At 49.6% G+C, this 22,921-nt stretch overlaps 6 protein-coding genes and 1 non-coding gene across 7 annotated transcripts; 3 read left to right on the top strand and 4 right to left on the bottom strand.

The window, feature by feature from the left end:
* Positions 1–601: 601 nt before the first annotated feature.
* Positions 602–5,014, top strand: C8Q69DRAFT_408007 (putative patatin-like serine hydrolase; the record flags this gene model as incomplete). Its single annotated transcript, XM_028628179.1, has 1 exon — positions 602–5,014. The coding sequence occupies one exon, from the start codon at positions 602–604 to the stop codon at positions 5,012–5,014; it is 4,413 nt and encodes a 1,470-aa protein (XP_028481903.1).
* A 1,157-nt stretch (positions 5,015–6,171) lies between these two features.
* Positions 6,172–7,444, bottom strand: C8Q69DRAFT_108338 (membrane-associating domain-containing protein). The gene is made up of 4 exons (XM_028625093.1): positions 7,176–7,444; positions 6,996–7,099; positions 6,793–6,918; positions 6,172–6,739 (listed from the first exon to the last, which is right to left on the bottom strand). Exons 1-4 carry the CDS (start codon positions 7,320–7,322, stop codon positions 6,604–6,606), a joined length of 513 nt encoding a protein of 170 aa, XP_028481902.1. The 5' UTR covers positions 7,323–7,444; the 3' UTR covers positions 6,172–6,603.
* Positions 7,445–12,504: 5,060 nt separating this feature from the next.
* C8Q69DRAFT_108210 (hypothetical protein) lies at positions 12,505–15,897 on the top strand. The gene is made up of 16 exons (XM_028625092.1): positions 12,505–12,846; positions 12,916–12,940; positions 13,002–13,117; positions 13,227–13,231; positions 13,327–13,374; positions 13,439–13,457; positions 13,525–13,562; positions 13,615–13,687; positions 13,753–13,823; positions 13,873–13,945; positions 13,995–14,026; positions 14,165–14,263; positions 14,329–14,421; positions 14,562–14,789; positions 14,957–15,377; positions 15,457–15,897. The coding sequence occupies exons 1-16, from the start codon at positions 12,616–12,618 to the stop codon at positions 15,547–15,549; spliced, it is 1,665 nt and encodes a 554-aa protein (XP_028481901.1). The 5' UTR covers positions 12,505–12,615; the 3' UTR covers positions 15,550–15,897.
* A 195-nt stretch (positions 15,898–16,092) lies between these two features.
* C8Q69DRAFT_447930 (hypothetical protein) lies at positions 16,093–17,415 on the bottom strand (the record flags this gene model as incomplete). The annotated part of the gene is made up of 3 exons (XM_028629249.1): positions 16,093–17,035; positions 17,090–17,325; positions 17,392–17,415. 3 exons carry the CDS (start codon positions 17,413–17,415, stop codon positions 16,093–16,095), a joined length of 1,203 nt encoding a protein of 400 aa, XP_028481900.1.
* Positions 17,416–17,821: 406 nt separating this feature from the next.
* Positions 17,822–19,222, bottom strand: C8Q69DRAFT_108016 (hypothetical protein). The gene has a single exon (XM_028625089.1). The coding sequence runs from the start codon at positions 18,870–18,872 to the stop codon at positions 17,895–17,897; it is 978 nt and encodes a 325-aa protein (XP_028481899.1). The 5' UTR covers positions 18,873–19,222; the 3' UTR covers positions 17,822–17,894.
* An 808-nt stretch (positions 19,223–20,030) lies between these two features.
* C8Q69DRAFT_108027 (putative IMP-specific 5'-nucleotidase) lies at positions 20,031–22,263 on the top strand. The gene is made up of 8 exons (XM_028625090.1): positions 20,031–20,345; positions 20,402–20,412; positions 20,523–20,543; positions 20,637–20,651; positions 20,732–20,879; positions 20,940–21,734; positions 21,792–21,931; positions 22,033–22,263. Exons 1-8 carry the CDS (start codon positions 20,321–20,323, stop codon positions 22,138–22,140), a joined length of 1,263 nt encoding a protein of 420 aa, XP_028481898.1. The 5' UTR covers positions 20,031–20,320; the 3' UTR covers positions 22,141–22,263.
* A 392-nt stretch (positions 22,264–22,655) lies between these two features.
* C8Q69DRAFT_t135 lies at positions 22,656–22,727 on the bottom strand. Its single transcript has one exon. It is a non-coding gene; the product is annotated as a tRNA-Ala (tRNA).
* Positions 22,728–22,921: the final 194 nt, after the last annotated feature.

The raw sequence follows: 22,921 nt of genomic DNA, 5'->3' as shown, positions 1-22,921 counted from the left end.
CCATCATCTACCATATGGTAAAAATAAAATAACACCAACGCCAGCAGACGCTGTGTGATGATTCTTTAGCGCAACGGATATCCTTAGGGATCAACTACCCGCCGCCAGCTGACCCAATAAGATAGAACCAAACAACCAGCAGGGTCGCCGGCCGCCCGCACGTTGTCAATTCCACCGTTTCCACTCACGCAGCACCAACACAGCTCCTCTCAAGGCCTCACGATGCTCCCCGCAGACCCAGTTTGGGCATAGGACGCTATCTCGCCATTCTGACTGGGCGCTTCGGGGCTCTTCGCTTTGGTTCCTTAGCGGTGCCTGCGTCCAACGCTCCGTGACCATGGCCGCCGACGATGGAGCTTACCCTGCATCCCAGTCGCCGGACGCAACCTCCAGCAGTTCCTCTAACTCTACCGTCTTCAATGGTAGCAGCAGCACCACTGCCAATGTCTCTGCAGCGTCTCTGCTCGCTGAGAGCCTCTCCTCTGTCGCGGTAACGGCGCAACCGAGCCTGACCCTGACCTCCTCCGGTTGTCCCACCGTGCTCTCCTCCTCAGTCCCTGATATTTCAACCCCGCTCCCTTCGCATTCAGCACCCGTCGTGATGGCGGGCGCCGTGGCACGCTTCGTTCTCTTCTTCTTTCATGCCATTCCCAGTCTCCTATACTGGGTGATCACCTTCACCACCATCACCCTGCCGACGTGGCTGTTCACGCTCTTCTCAATGAGCTTGACCTTCACCATGAACTTCACCACGCTGCTCCTCATCCTTCTGGCCCTGATCTCGACGATCAGCTGGTTCATTCGTTACCGGTTCCTCAATATGTACAGCCGCCTCCCCCCGGAACCCCAGCGGAAAGAACCTCAGATCGACCTGTTTCCAGACACCCAGGATGGAGATTCCAAGCCCGGCCTGGCCAACTATCTCGACGAGTTCCTCAGTGCAATCAAGGTCTTCGGGTACCTCGAACGACCGGTCTTTCACGAATTGACGCGAACAATGCAGACCAGGAAGCTGATTGCGGGAGAGACATTGCTGCTGGAAGAAGAGAAGGGGTTTTGCCTGGTGGTGGATGGTCTCGTCCAGATATTCGTGAAGTCTATCCGCGATGGACAGGCCGGTTCCACGTCCAGTGAGTCAAATAGGACAGATGATGACTCGTCCGATGACGAACGGCAACATCGGGAGGGTCATCAGGGATACCAGCTGTTGACGGAGGTCAAGAATGGAGCATCAATGTCATCGCTCTTCTCCATTCTGTCGCTTTTCACAGAGGATATCAACCTGCGTCAGTCTGAGAGCGCGGCTTCCAGCGCATCTAGCCTCGCGCCGGACAGTGCACGTGTTCCGGAGTCGCTGCCAACAAGCCCCGGACCTCTCCTGGGGAGTCCCAAGCCTATTATTGGAGATCGTGCAGATTCCGCCACTCATCTGCAGGGTAATAGGGATTCTCTGCCTTCTGTGCCTCCATTGAACTTGGAAGATAGCCATGGGTTACATGCTCATCCGGTAACACCACAAAGAAAGCCCACCAGGCCGAAGAAGAGAAAATCTGCCCACCCTGATATTGTTGCGCGAGCCATGGTCGACACCACGATTGCGATTATACCGGCGAGCGCTTTCCGGAGATTGACTAGGGTTTACCCCAGGGCCACCGCTCATATTGTGCAGGTCATTCTGACCCGTTTGCAGAGAGTTACATTTTCGACGGCGCATTCTTACTTAGGTCTGACGAGCGAAGTTCTCAGCATTGAACGCCAAATGCATAAATTCACAGCATTTGACCTGCCTAATGACCTGCGCGGAGCGGCTCTGGAGCGGCTCAAGGACAAGTTCGCCAAGGAAAGAGATCGCCTAGGCGTGGAAGAAGGCACCAAGGGACTAGCTCTCCACAACCCCTCCGCTGGGAGGAGGCGCCGGTCAAGCAGCTCGCTGAGAAAAGAGGCAGCCCTGCATGCCAGGTTAGCAGCTTCTAAGCGTCCTGGTTCTTTGTCGCTCGAACCGAGTATCCAGGGGTCAGAGCAGAACGGAGTGAGCCCGGGAGATCTCCTTTCTACTATCCAGCAATCCCGTTATGGCCCGAAATACGAGCAGTTTACTGCGAGATCACCGGGAAAGGGGCCCGCCTCTCTCTATGCGGATAATATCCAGACGCCCCTGTCTCAACGCGAGACCTCGCCCTTTCATGCTGCGACTCTACAGTCCCATAATTCGCCTTTCCGCATGACCGAGACCGTGGACGAAGACACTATCTTCCGGGAGTCCATCCTCGATTGCATGATGAAAGGCATCGGCTTGACTGGTAGCACACGCGAGGCACTACGAAAGGGCCATAATTCTGGCGAGGCGTCCCCGAGATTGGTCTCCTATGATTCAAGACGGCAGAAAGCTGTCTTCAACAATGCTTTTGGATTCATCGACCCGTACGAAGGGTTCGGAGATGGCGACACGGAGTCGATGATGTCAATGTCCGTTACCAGCGCAGGCGGCACCTCTCCTATCATGAATCTCAAGGAGGAACTGAGGCATGATATCGAGATCGTATATTTCCCGCAAGGCTCAGTCTTGGTAGAGCAAGGGGAGCGCAACCCAGGTTTGTATTATGTCATTGACGGCTTCTTGGACGTCGGAGTACCGGTAAACGAGAAAGGCGAGGATCTTGTCGGGGCCACAAGGCCAAGCAAACACCAAGTGCGCGAGGATATGTTCCCGCCCCTTAGGCGGACAGCGACTGCCTCTTCAGGGGTTTCTGGGACCGCTGACCCAAGAAAGAAGAAGCAGTCACGCAAGTCTCTCTACATGGTCAAGCCTGGTGGGATGGAAGGATACATCGGCGCAGTCGCATCCTATCGGTCATTCACGGATGTAGTCGCCAAAACGGATGTCTACGTGGGTTTCCTGCCGCGGGCATCTTTAGAGAGAGTGGCCGAGAGATATCCGATAGTACTCTTGACTCTGGCCAAGAGGCTGACCAGCCTGCTTCCGCGTTTGATCCTCCATATCGACTTTGCCCTCGAGTGGGTGCAGGTCAACGCTGGTCAAGTCATTCATCACCAAGGAGACGAGAGTGATGCCATCTATATCGTATTGAATGGTCGTCTTCGCTCTGTGTTGGAGAAGCCTGATGGCAAGATGCGGGTTCTCGGTGAGTATGGTCAGGGAGAGAGTGTTGGAGAGCTCGAGGTTATGACGGAGTCTACCCGGCCTGCTACATTACATGCCATCCGAGATACGGAACTCGCCAAGTTCCCGAGGTCACTCTTCAATAGCCTTGCGCAAGAACATCCTGGAATCACTATCCAGATATCGAAGCTTATTGCTTCGAGAATGCGCGATCTCGTGGATGATCCGCTGTCTGAAGCGGCTTCCGAGCCAGCAAGTGCCGGCGGTGTCAAGACTGCCACCTCTACTGTCAATCTACGAACAGTGGCCATCCTCCCCGTCACAGCAGGTGTCCCCGTCGTTGAATTTGGTAACCGGCTGCTTAATGCATTGCACCAGATCGGCGTCAGTAATGGGGTGACATCTCTGAACCAAGCAGCTATTCTGAACCACCTAGGCCGCCATGCTTTCAGTAAGATGGGAAAACTCAAGCTCTCCCAATACCTTGCCGACCTCGAGGAAAAATATGGCATGGTTCTGTATATTGCAGATACCAACGTCAATGCACCCTGGACCCAGACGTGTATCACGCAAGCCGATTGCATTCTGCTAGTTGGCCTAGCAGAGGGATCACCGAGTATTGGAGAATATGAGCGGTTCTTACTGGGAATGAAGACCACGGCACGGAAGGAGCTTGTTCTCCTACACGTGGAACGGTACTGCCCTCCAGGTCTCACTCGCCAATGGCTAAAGAATCGAATGTGGATCAATGGCGGTCATCACCATATCCAGATGGCTTTCCGCCTTACTGCTGAGCCTGCGCATCCTCAAACCAAGCGCTTCGGTACCGTTCTGAAGCAGAGAGTGCAGGTACTCCAGGCTGAAATCCAGAAGTACACCTCAAGACGTATCCGCCAGACACCTCTGTACTCCGCTCAAACACCTTTCAAAGGTGACTTCCATAGACTTGCCCGTCGCCTGTGCGGAAAATCTGTTGGTCTCGTCCTGGGAGGTGGAGGAGCAAGAGGCATATCACAGGTTGGAGTGATCAAAGCACTCGAAGAAGCCGGAATACCCATTGATATTATTGGCGGTACTTCTATTGGATCGTTCATCGGTGCATTATATGCCAGAGATGCCGATGTTGTGCCAATGTACGGTCGTGCCAAGAAATTCTCTGGACGTATGGGTAGTATCTGGCGATTTGCGCTCGATCTTACCTACCCGTCTGTCTCGTACACCACAGGACATGAATTTAACCGAGGGATATTCAAAACTTTTGGCGATAGCCAAATCGAGGACTTCTGGCTGGAATTTTACTGCAATACGACCAATATCAGCAAATCTCGTGCAGAGTATCATTCCTCGGGATACGTGTGGCGGTATGTTCGTGCCTCCATGTCCCTGGCCGGTCTTTTACCACCGCTGTGTGACGAGGGGAGCATGCTTCTTGATGGCGGCTACATCGACAACTTGACTGTCGCCCACATGAAAGGTCTTGGTGCAGATGTTATTTTCGCTATCGATGTCGGATCGATCGATGATAACACTCCGCAGACGTATGGAGATTCACTTTCGGGCTTCTGGGCCTTGATTAACCGCTGGAACCCTTTTTCGACAGCCCCTAATCCGCCCACACTTTCTGAGATCCAGGCTCGGCTGGCATACGTTTCTTCAATCGACAATCTCGAGCGTGCTAAGACCACACCTGGCTGTATTTATATCCGTCCTCCGATCGACCGGTACGGAACGCTGGAGTTCGGTAAATTCGACGAGATCTACCAGGTTGGCTACGCCTATGGAAAAGAGTACCTGGAGCGGCTGAAGAATGAAGGCGGTTTACCCGTCCCAGAGGAGACTGAAGAGAAAAAGAAACTGCGGAGGACGATGGCACCGCGGAGAGCGAGTATCTGAGAATTGAGACGAGGGCTGTCTTTGATCTTCCGCTCCCCTGCTTGGCTCAACCTTTGCTGTTGATAAATTTCGATTTTGCAAATTGATTCCTGCCTCACCTACCGATGATGCACCGGCTACAAGACAACTATGGATAAAACTATACACGATATGCGAGAGCACATACCATACCGTACGATATCACGATCATGGATCACATTTTAGTTGCATCATGTGGCGTTTTGTATTTCTTACATCAATGGAATGGGATATAGCGCATCATTATACCCTTAGATTTATATAGAAATCTGGCTTCATGAAATAGAGCGTCTGATACGTTCTTTAGTGGTTTGAATCATATTTTTGTAACCAACAATAGACTCCGCGAAGTAATACTACAGAAGCGTCGCGTCGACTCTTCTGAGGTGGATGCTGGCTTTAACTATAATCCTATTATCGAGAATATTGTTTATTTAAACCCAAGCTCCCCCACATCACACAATGTGCCCGGTTATTATATTTTTCTTTCAAAATTTTAGACTTCCTGCATTAATAGTATCGCTTCATGTCCTGTGTCAGTTCGTTTTATCCCAAGTTGTTGAGTCTGTCTCTTATCTCCCCCCTCGCATATATCGGCGCCCAACTGCTTTATTGGAAGACGAGCTGCAAAACGCCACTAATAATACCCTATACGGAGGGTATAGAATAATCAGCACCAGCCAACTATTTCCACTTATTTCGGATTAAAGCAGACACGCCGGAACCGGAAATGCGCAGATAATAATTGGCGGAGGCAGTGCCCCAGGCATAATTAATCAGGATGAACTCCTATAGTATCGTGTAAGTAGTCAGTGAATTTGGTAGCAATCGGGATTATTTCCCCGTATCATATGGTACATAACTTTCTCTTCCTATCCTGCTTCCGTGATGGTGTTCTAGACCCCCGTCATGACGTCACGTCGTGGATGATGTAAGTATGAGCATGTCCTAAAAGGGTTCGAGAAACTTCCTAACAAACAAAGCGGATTTTGGATGGATAGAGGAGTATGGTAATTCTATTAACAAGCGTATATTATTTACACTATCCAATGAATGACTGCGTCTAATTACATTGATGTACTTTTAGCAGATCAACATAACTAAACAAATGCGCGTAGAATCACGTTGCCAGCTGTGGTATAGAAACATCACAAGGTATCAAAAAGGTATTATTAAAACAGGATGGGTGTGATGGTGACGGTGATTAAGACATTAAGGTATATTAGCGGGAGCATTAGAGGGAGAGTTGAGGAAGTAGTCGGAATAAGGTGCGGGAAACTGGGGAATGTCTCTCCACAGACCTTATATCGCAACGAAGCAGATTTAAAGGACTAGCCTTAAAATCAAGCCACTCCTCTTTTCGTATCATCATATCGCACGTGCCACATTAAAGAACATGCCACATAAAATAGAATGAACCGTTTAGTCGATCGTCGTCAGGCTTCCCTGGGTGGTGAGAGGTCTCGAAAGATCGATCACTCACGCGCTGCGTGCTTGTTTTTGTCATGCCAGGGAAGTAAGGGACTAGCGATGGCTAGACACTTGGTCTAGCGGCTGGCCAGTGGAAATTTTTAAGCCGTGGCGGCAGGAGCATCGGCGGCACGAGTCTCAGCCGCGCCATTGTTCTTCTCGTGAACAGGAGAGGTCGAGTTGCGTGCGGCCCACAGAGCAGAGACCTCAAGGAAGATGCCCACGAAGGTGAAGAAGCTATGTAAAATGTTAGATTCGACTAGTAGCAATGGCAAAAGGAGCAAACTTACAAAGCGAGGAAGATGAAAGACTCGTTAGCCTTCTTCTTGGAGCAGCTACCCCTGCCAGGAGGAGCGTGGGTTCTGCAGTCGCGCCAGTTATAATCCTGAGCAGCGAAGATGAATGCAGTCAACCACCTATCAGATGAGTTGTTAGCACTGGCTTTTAGATTCCCGCAGTTGGGTTTGAAAAAGGAGGTTGGAGGACCACATACAAGTAAGAGAAGATGATATCAATGGCCAGGACGAACTTGCTCAGGACATTGGGCATAAACGGTGAGATGAAGGCTGGCAGGAAGAAAGCAACAGACATAGTCGACTACAGCGTGTTTGAGTTAGCAAAGCCCCTTTATTAGAAAGGCTGTCTCGTTGGAGTGGATAGAGAGGATACATACAATGACTTCCTGGTAGATGATGTGCTCACCACGAGGACCGATGTTGATGAAGTACGAGGTGATACCCATGACGATGACTGCACTGCTCCATTGCAGCACGCGGGTGAGCAGCAACAAGGGTCGTGTCAGTCCGAGTGAGAGCCCCATGGTGTCTAGCGGTCGAGTTGACTGGTCTGTGTTGTCAAGCTTCGAGGAATTGTCGAAGAGTTGTCGTGTGAGTGGAAGCTGGTTGGTGGAAGCGGCTGCTCTCTTCAAAAGGCCTCCGAGTCTTGTAAGGCTGAAGCTGTCTGCTGGTCGATGTCGAAAAGGACGAAACTCCGTGGGCAGACCACAACCAGACCTTTATACCACGAACGGCCTGCTGGCGACCCTGGACAGGAATCACATCCACATCACACCTGTGATGTCGACAGGCCGGTCCGACGCATCCGGGATCCCGGTTTATCTCCAGTCAGAGTATAGTTCGTTTCGTTCGTGACCGTCTCCATGGCTCGAGAGAAAGTGGTGGAATAGCAACGCCCGAGCCAACTAGCCAGCGTCTTCCCCAGATGCGTCATAATGCATTCATACAGCCACAGCGCAAGGGATTGGTCTTTGACTCTAGCAATTGATATTGACAGTCCATCTGATTGGAGTCACGATGAACCGCCGAGATTTACAGTCGGAGGGAGATGCCAATCCGAGAAAGCAGCATATCCCGTGCGTACAGCTCCCAGTGCAGGTAGTTGAGCTCAGCCAAACAGACTTCTAGTCCAGAGACGCTAGATAGTTAGTTGGTTAGTTATCCTGACCGTATCGCTTACAAATGAAGATCAGGATCGACTGATATCCAGACGCAGCGGCAGCCATGGACAAGAAGCGTGACGTGCGGTGCTCCCGACCATCCACACGGTCTGTTGGACAATGCCGCGGTGGAGAAGTCAAGCCCAACGGCTTTCTGAATCAGCCGGTAGATTCGGATTTGATAATGATCCTGGAGAAATTGCGAGCATTCTCGAGACGAATCGAAGAACTTCTCGTTGCGTGACTCGGCCATGACGCTGTCCGTCCAACGACGTCTCGACCGGCTTCCCGCGGGACGAAACAACAGGCACAATACTACTACACACTTGGATAGCTATACCATCTGCTTCTAGTAGGACTATCTTTCCTGTTCAATTGATCCTGGGCCAACGCGGTAGTCCTAAACGAGTTACTGCCCCTAGCTAAGGTTGTTTAGCATCCTGCATGTGAGCCATCTCTCCGCCCTTCGCTCCCTTTGATCTCCCTATTACCAAATAGATGGAAAGCGTCCGTGACTGATCATCCAAACGCTAGCTACCATCAGACGATGGACGCGATGCAGCGATCCCGGACCTATCTAACCTGCCGTGTTCTTTTACCACAGCAGAGCGACCGGCAAGATTGTCCTGCACGTTTGCCGATCCGTCTGTTTCGGTCTTCTTTACAACGAAAGGCCGTCTTCTTCTTCTCAATTTGGAACGAGAACAATAACACAACCAGCTGGGCGAGATAATTCTTCCAGGGAAAAGTCACTGGTGATGACATCTGTCGGTCTTCCTTCGGCTCGGGTCGCAGAGTGGACGTCAGGATTGAGTTCTGGGGTGTCCACCGGCGCCATCCGAAGGGCCCTACCAGACTACCAGTCTTGAAGCTTCACAGCTTTGGCTTTCAACAATAATAACTAGTACGTATTAATTATTCGTCCTCGTTGCCGCTATGTTCCGAGGTGGCATTACAGAACCAGCCTTGTCTGCTCGATGGGGCCTCAGCGCACGCTCAACATCCTCACTGGCCGTCAGTGTCTATCTCAATTCATGTGCGGTGCAGGCCGTCTTCTGAACTCTTCCTGAATATGGTAATGCTAGACTACTGTGATCATCACAGTGTGATGAGGACGGGATCCACCTGCACCTGAGCTCGAGTACGGAGTGTCTACGGAGTACTACTGGTAATCCTGAAACTGCAAGATCTTCTCTTGTTTTCGACCCCTGGAGCTGCGAGGGTTGACAGACCAGGTCGCCGCTAGGCGTATGGGCGCTCTCCAGGTCTCGCATAAGTTGGAAAAACAACTAATACTCCGTACAGTAGCATGGGTTACGGTCGAGAGGGGTTGCAGCACAGTCGTTAAACCCACTGTCCGTTCTATCTCGATGCCCAAACAACAGTGCAGCTCTCGCTTGGGTGAGGCGGGGCAGCAGCCCGTTTAACGTTGTCCTTTCGGTTAAAAGTGGACAAACAAGGCTGGAAGACCTTTTGCGATGCTAAAGAATGCTAACAATACCCACCCAACTTTATTCGAACATGGCCTCCAATTCTAGACTCTTCCGCCAGACCTTTTCGCCCTCGTGACGGGAAAAAAAGGTAATAATACTCGAGCTGCTCGACTCGATCTGATCAGGCCATCCCTCCTCCTCCGGCATCAACCGGCAACAGCTACTTAGAGGTACTTAGTACATCCGGTAATTACCTAGCAAGCTCCATACTCCATGCAGTAACTATTTGCAGTACTCGAGACGGACAAGTGATGCATATTATTATTGTTTGGCCGGGAATATTATTATGATCGCTCCTCACTGTGAGGCGCCGCATAGGTACGGCCATGAACGGCAGATCGCCGTCCGTCGTGTCCGTGCCCATAGTGATACGACCCAAGAAGGCTAAAATCGCTACTTAACTTACATGATGTTGATCCCTCCTTACCTCGCCGACCATAGACATCATGGCTCATAGCTTGAGCCTCTTCGGGCACCTCGCAGATATTGAGTTCGCTGGCAAGAGATATTTGTCTTGGGCTTAAGTGAGTATCAATAATGGGATTCCAGTTCGTTCCTCCAAATTCCCCCTTACGTGCAGTGCACTCTATACCCTATTTGGTCGGGAAAAAAATGTACACATGATCCAAGCTTCATGGCAGGCTTGGAAGCTTGCACAGCTGAGTCAGAGCAATGAGATTGTAAGTTAAATAAGTTAAATACTCGGTTGGAATCACAGAATCAGCGCTCGCCTATGGTATACCGACATTTGCGTCATCCGTGGTCTTTAGTTTAAAGTCCGTGGCTATAATCGAGAATAGGATTAACCGTTATTTGTAGTTACAGTTCTGTACGGTAGTCGCACGCCTGCCTTTGCATAATGTATCCCTGTGGCCCAGGATGCAAGGGGAAATTGATACTTTTAAGATACTATATATTGAACTTTCTTTAGCACCATTTCCTGGATTATTTTCTTTTTTAGCCCCAAGGCCCTATTTTTTTTTTTCTTTATTATTATTATTTCTGCCAAGTACCTCAATAAGCTCTTTGCTAGTGTTGGGATATGGACTTTCTTTGTATTTTGGTAGACTATACAAAGGACCCAGGTCTCCAGGTATTATCCATAGATGAATGAACAAGAACTAGTCTTGTTACTCTATCTCGAAATGTCGGCCGCTACTGAACAGATCCTACAGCCCTTGAGAAATTTATGATCGTTGGCTGCTGCTATAGAAGGTTCGAGGGCTACTAACTAACATGTTCAGATGATTTCGCTGCGGATGTGACGGGATAATTATCTACTGGGAGCAACCATAGGGGCCAGTTGGTAAATACCTCACTTACCTGAATCTGACATATTGCACACGGCCAGTATTCGCATATCGAGCTCCCAGACCCTCCGGCCAACGATATAGTTCTCCATCCCTCAAAAAACAATACGTCAACCCAGCAGTCCCGGCACTTTGGACCAGATCAGATAAACCAATCGATGAATTAGGTCCAAGAGGAAGATAAGCTTTAAACTCAATTACCACACGAAGGTCACGCGGTTGCGTCAATCTTATCTAGATCATTCTGCACGTGCTACTGTTCGGTTTATGCCTTGTCTGCCTGAGGCGAGTTCTTTTCATTACACGATCGGGCTTATATAAACGTGGCCGGGCTTCGTTTTCGGGGGTAAACCGTCCGAAGTGAATGATCCTATTGTTTGACAAGATGAGATTCGGACCTATTGAGAGGTCCTGATAAGCCAGTTGTGTTCGCACTAGAATTATTCACACCCAGAGTCTCAGAGATGAGCGGCATTCCTCGTACCGCTACGGCGACGATATAGGATGGCCAGTCCCGTAATGGACTTGTTTTTGAGGTAGTACCATTTCTAGAAATCTTATTGGGTTTGCATAGATTTGAGCTATATAACTCGCTTTCAAGCAATGGAGTTATATGACACTCTCTATTTGAAAGGCTCAGGATAGGGTTTATTGAAGCTTTCTTTCTCCGACTACCCATACATATACAATGTGTCGGCGTCCAACTGCTTTATTGGAGGTGAGCTGCAAAATGCCACTACTATCCTATATAAAGGGTGTATAACAAGAAACATCAAGCTACCTATTTCCACCTGTATAAAATCACAGCAGACACGCCGGAAGTAGGAAATGCGCAGATATAGTGGCGGAGGCAGTGTTCCAGGCAGTAATCAATCAGGATGAAGTCGTGGAGCATAAATATTCGGTATATCTCGGTATCCTCTAGTTGTTCAAGCAATCAAGATCATATTCCCGTATCAAATGCTTTTTTTTATGTATCTTGCTTTGCGTGGTCTCAGATCCTAACACAATGATTGATGCCAACGCCCAAACAGCCCGGGACATAGGTGTTGCATATTGACACAAAAAAATCCTCTTATTCCGAACGTATAGATCTAGAAGCAAATAAATTCGATCTGAAAAGCACATCTTTAGGATACACTATTCCCGATAAGGTTTTGAGCCTAGCCGTCCATGCTAAACCGAAAATGAATTTATTGAACGACGAGTTGAAAGTGGACTATACATGCCAACCGTGATATATTTGCTCATTAATCATACAACCATATGCTTGTTAACTGGTTAGCTGGCAAAAGATAGCTAATGTCGAGGATTATGTGTTCAACTACCTCCTTCACTGTTTCTTCTCTAACAATGAGGAGTGGAGACTGGAGATCGACGGAGTAGTATAGACAAAATGCCAGGAACCTCGTCGCACCCTATAGCAGGATTTTCTTGAAATCATTGGGAGATTGTAGGGCTGACTTCAGATTAGTATTAGTCTACCTGTGGTCTTCAGTTCCTAGGTGGTGGGGCAATAGTTCCCTCAATGAAGCCACTGATATGCCGAGAGAAAAGCGTGACAAGGAGGGAGATACACGCAGGGGTTCGATTTTCGCGTCAGTGAACAGATTTAACAATGTGTAGATCATAATAACAATCAAGGCTATCTAGTTAGTTAATCATAATAGTGCATAACTCATCTCATTGAGCCTTATCAACAAAGATCATTTTACAAAAGTCCAAATCCTTTTGCGCAACCACCAAAGTGGCCCGTGCACAACCGCGTAAAATTGTCGGAGACCCCGCTGTTGTCTCCCCGCTCTGTCTCTCTCTCACTGTTTCACACGCGCAACGACGAGAACAACAGCCACGATGGAAGAGGCACAGGCACAATCCAAGAATGCGCTGAAGAAGGCGGAGAAGCAGGCCAAGATGGCCGCTGCGAAAGCGGAAAAGGCTGCGAAGACACTTCCCGTTGTGGGAGCCAAGAAGGCCAATGACTCGAAGGAGATTATCGGTATCACGGTCTCGAAAGCTGAGAACTTCCCCCTCTGGTACCAGGAACTGGTCCTTAAGGCGGAGCTGGTTGAATACTACTCTGAGGTAAGAGAGATATTTGCGCTTCGCCTCTAATTTCTGTTGTGATCTTCTCTGACTGTGGACATGCAATAGATCTCTGGATTTTACATCCTCAGACGTGAGATATCCACCTTTTCTTCCTAGACGCCGACTATTGTATTAACACTGGAGATGGGTAGCGCCTGCTATGTATATCTGGAATGCCATCCGCAAATTTTTCCAGGAGAAGATCGAGGATATGGGCATTGAGGAAACCAATTTCCCTATGTTCCTGTCTTCCAGGTCGCTGGAAAAGGTTAGTGATCTCTTCTTCAAGAGCTCCAGGCCAAACCTGGGAAATATTATTAGCAGCCTTCACTTTTGGCCCCGGACTCCGTTGGTACAAAGACTAACTTCCGATACAGGAGAAGTATGTATTCGCGATATCGGGACCTTCGCGACCCCACGGGGTCTACTGGTACACAAAGCACATGAAGGAGGAGTTTCTAATATATTGTGGGATAGGGAGCATGTGGAGGGTTTCGCCCCTGAGCTTGCCTGGGTGACTAAGGCGTAAGTGACCATAACGTCCGTTAGGACTTCATTAGGGTCAGACAACAGGGCTAACGTTACAAAGTGGTGACAAGGACCTGGAGGTAAAGCCGCTCGATTCCCCAGAAATTCCTATTAATAGGCAGTCGACTGACGCCATGGATTGTGAAGGTCCCAGTTGCTGTTCGCCCTACCTCCGAGGCAGTCATGTACGGTCACCGCTCCCGCGTCCCCAAGCCTTATTGCTAATACGATTGCTAGGTATCCTTACTACAGAAAGTGGATCCGGTCTCACCGTGATCTGCCCTTCCGACTGAACCAATGGAACAATGTCGTAAGTGGTCCCTGGCACCGTATGTATGTTCCTATGAGACTGATATGGTACGCGCAACTCGACAGGTCCGTTGGGAGGCCAAGCAGACGACTCCATTTATCAGAACGAGAGAGTTCCTTTGGCAGGAAGGACACACGTATGTGATTCAATTCTTCTTCCAAACCCATTGCTGACAATATGACCAGCGCCCACCTTACTGAAGAGCTCGCCGCCAAGGAAGTGCTGGAGATCCTAGACCTCTATGCCGCGGTGTACAACGTAAGAATGCTTTATCTCGGTTAGACCGGCTTTTACTAATTCCCTATAGGAATTGCTTGCAGTTCCCGTCGTGCGCGGAAAGTACGTACTATATACCCTTGACTGCTATCTGCTGTTCATTAATAGAGGCGCCTTCATCCCTGAACGTTGCCGCCACTTCTGGTGTACAAATTGTTATGACAATATGTTGAGCTTTTACTAACACCGCCGACTGCGTAGGAAGACCGAAAACGAGAAGTTTGCCGGTGCTCTCTGGACCTCAACTTGCGAGTCTTACATCCCCGCCAACGGACGCGGAATCCAGGGTGCTACATCCCAGTACGAATCCCTATAATCCTTGATCTTATGGCCCGGGCAACAACGCAGCTAACGACAGAGTTCAGCGCACTTGGGCAAAACTTCAGTAAGATGTTCGACATTTCTGTTGAGGATCCAGAGAAGAAGCAAGATAAGATCCACGTCTGGCAGAACTCCTGGTATGTTCTACTTCTCCCTTTCATGAGACGAATGTCAAGAGCTTCTTAGCCATCGATATTTATGTCTGTATGAGATGCAACCAAGACTATGTATGAGATGCAACCAAGACTATCTTACTGATTGTTCGGATATTAAACAGGGGTCTATCCACCCGTGCCATCGGAGTCATGGTCATGCTGCACGGTGACGACAAGGGTCTCGTTATCCCTCCTCGCATCTCTAAACTCCAGGCGATCCTGATCCCTGTCGGCCTGACCGCTAAGACGACCCCTGAAGAGCGCACCAAGCTCTTGACCCAGCTGGACGAACTTAAGGCCACGTTGAAGAAGGCCAAGGTCCGCGCCGACGTCGATACTCGTGACAACTAGTGAGTAACATTCTCCCACGTCTTATTTGCCTTTTATGCCAAGTTTCCATTCGACTTTTGAGGCAGTAGCCGATCGAATTGACCACGAAAGAGACGAGAGCTTCCCTTGTCCTCTTCATAAGCCCACCATTTCTCACTTCATTTGCTGACATTATCTTTCCTGATAGCTCCCCTGGTTACAAGTTCGCCGACTGGGAGTTGAAGGGTGTTCCCCTTCGTCTCGAGTTCGGTCCCAAGGATGCTGCCCAATCGGTCGTCAGTTATGCTCGCCGCGATACCGGAGCGAAGGGCACGATCCCCATCGCTGACCTGGCTACGCAAGTCCCTGAGCTCCTGGAGACTATCCAGAAAGACATGTACAACAAGGCGGATGAGTCCTTCAAGTCTCACCGCTTGGTCTTGAGAGAGTGGGAGAAGGTCGTCCCGGCCTTGGATTCGCGCAACGTCGTGCTTATTCCTTTCTGCGAGGAGCCTAGCTGTGAAGAGCGCATCAAGGACTTGACCAAGAGCGATGAGCAAGAGCCTGGCCCCGATGGCCAGAAGCAGCCCACCATGGGTATGAAGAGTCTCTGCATTCCTTTCGACCAGGTACGTATTTGCATGTCCTCTTAACAGTGTCGTAGTATAAGTGAAACAGATCACTAACTCTTCCGTTTGTTTGAACCAGCCCGACATTATCATCGCCAACGAGACCAAGTGTCTGAACCCGGAGTGCGGACGGTTCGCCAAGTCGTGGACCATGTTTGGTCGCAGCTACTAGACGCTGGTGAAAAGCCACAAGTCTACTTCCGAGCGCTAGGGCGCAATAGCAAGAGAAAAACATCAGGAGTTGTTGATTGATGGCGTCGAGGCGGGACGGTCTATAGCGTGATGTTTATCGTCGTCGTCCCACTGGGGTTGAGTACGTCGTCTTTTCGGTATCCCAAGATCATGTTAAATGAGGCAGTATGCGGATTCGTATTGATATCCCATGACGCTCGAAATTATGTAACTACGAGAGAGAAAAAAACGTGCAGATAGATCGTATAGGGTGATGTCTAAGGAACATACAAATTATAGATTTCCTCCGTTCTAACAAGTCGGGTAAGCATAGGTCCTGTTTTCATAAATAAAGGATAGCCCGTATCCGGGGCTTTAAAGCAATCAAGTAATTTATTATCTACAGGTGGATAGCAAAATACGGTACAGGGCTCAAGAAATTATTACACACAGAGTACTATGGCACGACTGTTCGCTGATATCCAAAGAGAGTCGAATTGAAAACGAGTAAGAATAAGACATGCAAGAAGTGGAAAAACAAAGCTCATGCACTCCGTCTACTCCCCTTACTCCCCTTCGGACGTCCACGCTTAGACCTGGTTGTCTGCTTCTGCTCTTCCTCTGAAGGCTGTTCGTCATCCTCCCCAGCGTCTTCTTGCTCTACGTCGGAGAGCCTCGAGCCTTCACTAGCTGCAACAATAACTCCTTCATCTGTCACGTCTCCATTCGATGAGAGGTCCTCTTCGCCTTTTGACACACGCTCCCATGCTCCGTCCGCGGTCTGAGGTTGTCTCCTCATATCCGCAAGCATCTTTTCCGCCTCACTCTCCTCCCCATTCCAGGCACCACAGCCTCCACATCTCCATTTCCCTACTTCCTCGAGACTTTTTACGCCCGGAGGCGCCTGGCCATTGACCAGTCTGCAGTTGCTGCATATCAACGCCAATCTGTTCTTCGGGAGTGTTTCGTCTTCTCCAAGAAGGACATCCATGAGTCGGTCATACCACCGTGGATTCTCGTGGTACTGCGCAGAGGCTGGAAAAGCGTTGGGAGCAAAGCCTGGCTCATCTACGGATGGCGGAGGTCTTGGGAAATCCTGCATTTCTGCGAAGGATGGCGGCAGCGGACTGGGACCGGCGTCCTGTGGAGGACTAACGGGAATTGCAGGCAGTTGCTGCCTCTCTTGAGGCCGTCTTATATTCGCCGTCGGGGGTGGAGGCAACCCCGTTCTACCACCTTGTCTCGGCGCTTCCTGTTTATTACCCGGCTCTCTCTGTTTCAGGTGCTCTCCGCCTTGAGGGGGAGTAGGCTTAGGTGACTCGCCGCCATACTTCTCCAGGAGCTGCTGGGTGGAGTTATATTTCGTCGCGACCTTAAGCTTCTCGATTGTCGCTTCTCGCTGGGCGTTAAGGCTGTCCAGGTGACGCTGTGCCTTCGAGATCTGGTATTCGAAGAGCTTGCCCGCGACCGCTCTAACTGCGTAGATACTGCAACCATCAGCAAGCTGGGCATACGCTCACGGAAACTGAGTATAGACTGACGCGATTGGGCCACCTGCAACGGCTCCATATTCAATTGGGCCCCAATTCTGGTATCCTAGAACTAGAGCGAGGATGATCGAGTAGAGGAGGTAGGCAAATATTGTGTAGAGAGTCCAGAGGGCCTTGAACCGACGGGACCGCTGCCGGTAGAGATCTAACCGGACGGTGGTCTCTGTAATCTTTGTAGATAATGTCGACAGAGCCTTCTCGAAAGACGCTGGGGAGTTATCCTCGCCCTAACAAGAACACGCGCGACATTGTCAGATCTCTGCTGATGCGAACGTGTGGCACAGGGAGCTTACCTTCCAGGGCCAGAAGGACACCATCCTATCGGATTCCAATCGATCATTAAAGATGCATATCCACTATTCTAGATGATGAGGTCTTTGCAGCCGGCGTTGTTTGGGTGTGAGTTTCGATGTGCAGGCGGCAGCACATGAAGCAGCTGCAGCATCGACTCTGGAGAAAGCACGGGCCACCGATGACACCACGCACCGTTCCTGAGCTTCCATCTCCGCATATTTTTAGAGTATTTTAGTTGCAGCAAAAGTGTTGATTTTATTCATTATTCTAGCGAACAAGTATGCTTTCGACGTAATCAATTTCTAAGATCTATTGCTCTTTGCCTCACTCAGCAGACCACTCTCTCTTCATACTAGCGATTTTTTTATATTCAGGAGATTTTACCTAAGAATCTAACCTATTACATACGTTTAGTTGGAACCGGCTATGCTAACCAACAAGATGATCGCATATGGAAATAAAGACACAGAAGAAAAATAATACCACGACCATAATATGAATTCTACGGTAACGGTTCCGACGCGTAACGGCTGGTCTTCCTAGCCCTCCCATACTCTGCCGGTGACGATAACCCCTGATGCCGCGCTCCCCGCCCACCACCCTGATCTAGGTGATCATCTTGTTCTTGCAAGCTCATTGTGGAAGGAGAGCGCGACGTCGAATCCATCCTTGCATCGAGAGGGATGATGACAATTCGGCCTCTACGAGAAGCTTTGGCTCGGGCAGTACCTTCGTCGTAGCTGTTCGTTCGTGCGTGCGACAGGCCAGTGCTCTCGTCTAGAGATGGCCGTCGGGACTGATACTGTTCTTTATAGTCTTCGCTTGTGCTGACGTCCATGAAGTCGATGTCCGCCATGTCTTCGAATGGGAGATCAACTCGGATTATGATCCCACGTGGCTTGAAGTAGGATTCATTCCAGAGCTCGATCTTCCGTGGCAGGGAAGAAGTACTGCCAGGCGACATGGCTTGTGCCAGATTCTGTTGTTCGCGATGCTCACGCACCTTCTTGGCCACCACCACGGCAGGGACAGCTCCCATAAATCCGATCAGTAATCCGCCGACAGCAAATGTCCCAAGACCTCTTCCAATAGCCGTGGTCCATTGGCGGCGAGACATGGCGGCTGTGTTGGTGATTTCGCCAGTGAAACGAGCCCAGTCGACTTCTGGGATGTCATAACGAGCTAGTACTGTGGGATATTCGAAGCCCGACGTGATGTGGCGCGATTTCGTGGGGACTTGTAATCCTCTCCGCAAAGCAGACTCTGTGGCAAAACCAGGCTCTCCTGACTCCGCTGGCCTGATGAGAGGTTCTTTCTCGAGAAGAGATGAATGATCTGCTGTGGACTTAACGTCTCCATCGTTATGGCCATCGGGAAAATGCTCCCAGGAGCCGTCCGTCAAGGACGGCGGAGAATAGGCAGGTGGGGGTTCGACATCTGGGCAGCAGTTATATTCTCCGGCATGAGCACTTGGGTCCATTTTGGAAAATATTTCCCGAAGAAACAGCTGCTTTTTTGGGCTGGCCGTACTGTTTGTTCACAGTTTGTATTATCGAATGTGAGTGAACACAACTGCTTTCTGAAGGGTTCTATAAGTTGCAATGGAGCGGATGCCAGGTAAGTGCTGGAGTAAGTTTGATGAGAGAAAGGGGGAACTAGACGATAATTGTGTTATACTTCTTATAGACATTATGATCGTCATTGTAGACAGTTCCTGGTAAGCTTGCTTGTGACGCAAGTGACTCTTTCTCGTCGGCACAACAAAAGATGGTGCCGAAATGAGCAATTAGAAAATAGCGCTGAATGGAACAACTGAACAGCCAGGTTCTGCGAAGGTTCAGTGGCTTTTGCTGGTATCTAATCGCATATATCCCATGTGGATATGTTGCATTGGCTTCGGGAGGAAGATAATGAGTCACTCTATACGTTGTACGAGATGTGGCTGCGATTGGTGATCCTGGATCGAGGCTTGGTGGATGAAGTACAAATCAACCCAATGGTACCATGATAACTACCGATGATGGATGATTAACGTGTCTGCCTGGGTCTCATGGATATTTTGGCGTCGTTGGTATTGTTGCCTGCTTCTCGTGCGCGGGATGCCTTGATGTCCTTCACCGGTCTAGATGGTCCGAGATGAGCTACAGCGCTTACCCAGAATGGTTGATACCGTCCATTCTCAACAGCTGAATGGACAGAAAACACAAGAACCTAGTGGTTTCGGGGTCAGATTTGGGTTTAGCTGAACAGGACGTGGCGGTGGAGATGCGATGCGTTTATCTCTGCATGGAACAATATTGAACGAATCTCGGTTGTTGAACAAAGGCAACCTTACCAGACAGATCATTCTCTGAAGATATGGCTGCCGCAAAATTCTCCGCTGCGGTTACTATCATAGTAATTAATTCGAATTTCAGCATAGTCAGCACTATAGTCAGCACTATTTACAGCGCAACAGCGATGACTTCTGTTATCGCTTATCCCGCCTAGCACCTAGGGACATCCCTTACAGAGCAGCCATCAGGTCATCGAGGTTAAGTATGCTCCTCCTTATGAACATCAAAAAGCACGTCTTGCGACACGAGATCAGCTGGGGTTGTTGCACACAAATGTCTTGATCTGGTCTTGTAACCCGCGTTGTGACAGTTTCTGCGGCCGAGAACAAAATTGCCTGGATCTTTGGGATGGTTGATCAACCGTTTGAATTATTATTATTATTCTGGCTAGAACTGGCGGTCTAATGCAGACGGATTTGCCCCTCTCGCTGAACAATGCGGCCTTGCCTAAAGGAAACTAAAGTCCAAGCTAGGAAGCTGAGCTCGGGCACATACCGTAACTTAACTTTAGGCCTGGGGAACTGGGGTCATTCCGATGCATCGTCAACTCCATCCGGATCTTCCAAACCCTGATCTTTAGGCATCAGCAATCATGACTACCCGTTATCGTGTCGAGTGTGAGGACCCTGGAGGCTTGGCTATCTTCAATATACCGGTTGCTGACTTGCTGCAGATGCTCTCAAGGTATGATTCCCCTTGTGTATTGCTGCGTCATTCGGGTCGCCTCCAGAATCGCCTGTAGAGCTCCAAACGCACTCAACATCAACGAGACTGATATGTGTGTTACATGACAGTCACATCGTCGTGACCAGCTGGTGAGATATTCCAACTTTTACAATTGGAGCCAAAACCAGATGGGGGGCTTCCATGATTACGATGGGGATATATGCTAACAGTGGGCGGCGTAGATCGAGTGGATCAAGGTGCGTATTCTGCCTAATCTAACTGATACATCTTCCAGCATGGATTGTACATCGTGCATTCTTTTCTAATGCGAGTGTAGGGTCTACTTGCGGTCCCGTTTGTGCTGCACTCGCAACCCACAGCGGTTTATCAGGAACATAGCGTTAAGCTGCTAGCGGTGGCCGCGGACACCCATAAGCGCTATGCAGAAATCATGCGCGATGTCGAAAACCTTATCAATGACCATAGTAAATGACCTACCACCCATACATTAACGGCTTATTCGAAGAGTCTGACAAACTACTTAGTCGCGCATCAACATGCAGGGACGGAGGGCAAGTCCAAGTTGAAGCTGCTTGTTCCCTCAGTCGGGACTTTCTTTACTCCCCTCCTGCTTGAAGATGCCTTCAACTACCAGGACAAACGTCGATTCATTAGCAGGCGGCGCTTTGTGTCCCCTTCATTCAATGATATCCGCCTCACCCTTAATACCGCCCAGTTAATGGGCTTGATTCGCGGTAGCGCCATCGATCTGGTCACATTCGATGGGGATGTGACTCTCTACGACGATGGTGCTTCCATTACCGACGACAACCCAGTTGTACATCGCATAATCCGTCTTCTACGGCAGGGAAAGAAGGTGGGCATTGTGACCGCAGCAGGATATACTGAACCGTCGAAATACTACGGGCGTCTGAAAGGCTTACTCGATGCCGTTCATCAAGATCTTGTGATGACAGAGGCCCAGAGGAATGGTCTGATCGTACTAGGCGGCGAGAGCAACTTCCTGTTCAAATTCGACCGATCGTCACCCGACCTTATGACTTATGTTCCGCAAAGCGAATGGCTACTGGACGAGATGAGATCGTGGCGGGATGAGGATATTACAGAGCTTCTTGACATTGCGGAAGCAGCGCTGCGCCAGTGCGTGAGCAACTTGCATTTACCTGCTGCTGTACTACGCAAAGAACGAGCAGTTGGTGTATACCCTCTCGCGGGTCATAAGATGCACCGGGAGCAGCTGGAAGAAACGGTGCTCGTCGTCCAAAGCACTGTGGATAGGTCGCCCGTTGGCTCAAGGCTGCCATTTTGTGCCTTCAACGGTTAGTGGCCCTGGAATCTCGAATCATTCATTGATGGATCTGACGGCAGATGTCTAGGCGGGAACGATGTCTTTGTCGACATCGGCGATAAATCGTGGGGTGTTCGCGTATGCCAGCGTTATTTTGGCGGCATTGAACGTTCCAAGACACTGCATATCGGTGACCAGTTTCTGTCTGCTGGTTCCAATGACTTCAAGGTAAGCTCCCACTCTCATCCTATTGCTCAAAATCTCTTGCTTGATTCCATCATAAAGCCTTAATAAGGACGAAGGACTCGGTCATGCTAACATGTATATAGGCGAGGCTGGCATGTACAACGGCCTGGATCGCGAATCCATCAGAGACCGTCCAGTTGCTCGACGAGATGGCAGAGCTGGAGGAAGAAGAGGCTTACAAGAAGAAATAGACGTACATCGACTTTCCGATAATGCCATCACACTTTCGTTCTGCGGCCCATCCAGTCGTCACATTTGCGGGAGCGTCATAATCGTTCTCCGTCTGGACCACGAGAGACTCCTAAGCTGAATTCTGGATGGAAATCCCTCGGGCATAATAGGCACAATAGGAATGCGCATTAATGCATGACAGCTGGGGTTGACGTCTCTCGCATCGTTAGGTTCCGCATCGAACATCGGAAATGCATTCCCATCGATGAGGAAGCCTCCCTTCTTGGGTCCTTTCATCGTCTCTGAAATCTTTGCTTTCATTACTCTATTTTCTTTCAGGCTCTATAGTCCGAGTCATCACAAGACTTGTTTTACTCACTTATCGCATGTTTTAACTATTATTTTATTCTTTCTCGGCGACACTTTCCTGGCTTCGTCCCACCGCGTCTGGGTCTGCACGCCCACTGATATATACCGCAAGGCAAAAAAAAGAAGGGTTTCGAAAAACGACGAGCCACAACGGGTTGCAAAAAGATGGACTCGCGGGGAATCGAACCCCGGACCACCCCCATGCTAAGGGGGTATTATACCACTAAACCACAAGCCCATTCGTTGTTGTGGGTCACATGATATCGTGACTCACTTTCTTGGTGAAATTTTTAAGCCAGTTGAAGAGAGAATAAGAGGCGGGAAACAATGGGGAGCCGTGATGGATGCGGCGAGATTATCTTACGAGAAAGCATTTATCGCGTGCTGAATCTCATCCTACTGGGAGCTTGAGACAATTGAGTAACTGCATTG

This window comes from Paecilomyces variotii (genome assembly GCF_004022145.1).
Source record: "Paecilomyces variotii strain CBS 101075 chromosome Unknown C8Q69scaffold_14, whole genome shotgun sequence".
NCBI classification, from domain to species: Eukaryota; Fungi; Ascomycota; class Eurotiomycetes; order Eurotiales; family Thermoascaceae; genus Paecilomyces; species Paecilomyces variotii.
This window is presented reverse-complemented; position numbering and strand designations above follow the sequence as displayed.

Coding starts and splice junctions, on each gene's coding strand:
- C8Q69DRAFT_108338 (XM_028625093.1), bottom strand. CDS start 7,322: ATGGGGCTCTCACTCGGACTGACACGACCCTTGTTGCTGCTCACCCGC. Junction 7,100..7,175: donor TCATCTACCAGGAAGTCATT/GTATGTATCCTC, acceptor AACACGCTGTAG/TCGACTATGTCTGTTGCTTT. Junction 6,740..6,792: donor TCTTTCATCTTCCTCGCTTT/GTAAGTTTGCTC, acceptor CATTTTACATAG/CTTCTTCACCTTCGTGGGCA.
- C8Q69DRAFT_108210 (XM_028625092.1), top strand. CDS start 12,616: ATGGAAGAGGCACAGGCACAATCCAAGAATGCGCTGAAGAAGGCGGAG. Junction 12,847..12,915: donor TGGTTGAATACTACTCTGAG/GTAAGAGAGATA, acceptor GACATGCAATAG/ATCTCTGGATTTTACATCCT. Junction 14,422..14,561: donor CACGTCTGGCAGAACTCCTG/GTATGTTCTACT, acceptor GATATTAAACAG/GGGTCTATCCACCCGTGCCA.
- C8Q69DRAFT_108016 (XM_028625089.1), bottom strand. CDS start 18,872: ATGGACCCAAGTGCTCATGCCGGAGAATATAACTGCTGCCCAGATGTC.
- C8Q69DRAFT_108027 (XM_028625090.1), top strand. CDS start 20,321: ATGACTACCCGTTATCGTGTCGAGT. Junction 21,735..21,791: donor GCCATTTTGTGCCTTCAACG/GTTAGTGGCCCT, acceptor GCAGATGTCTAG/GCGGGAACGATGTCTTTGTC. Junction 21,932..22,032: donor CTGGTTCCAATGACTTCAAG/GTAAGCTCCCAC, acceptor ACATGTATATAG/GCGAGGCTGGCATGTACAAC.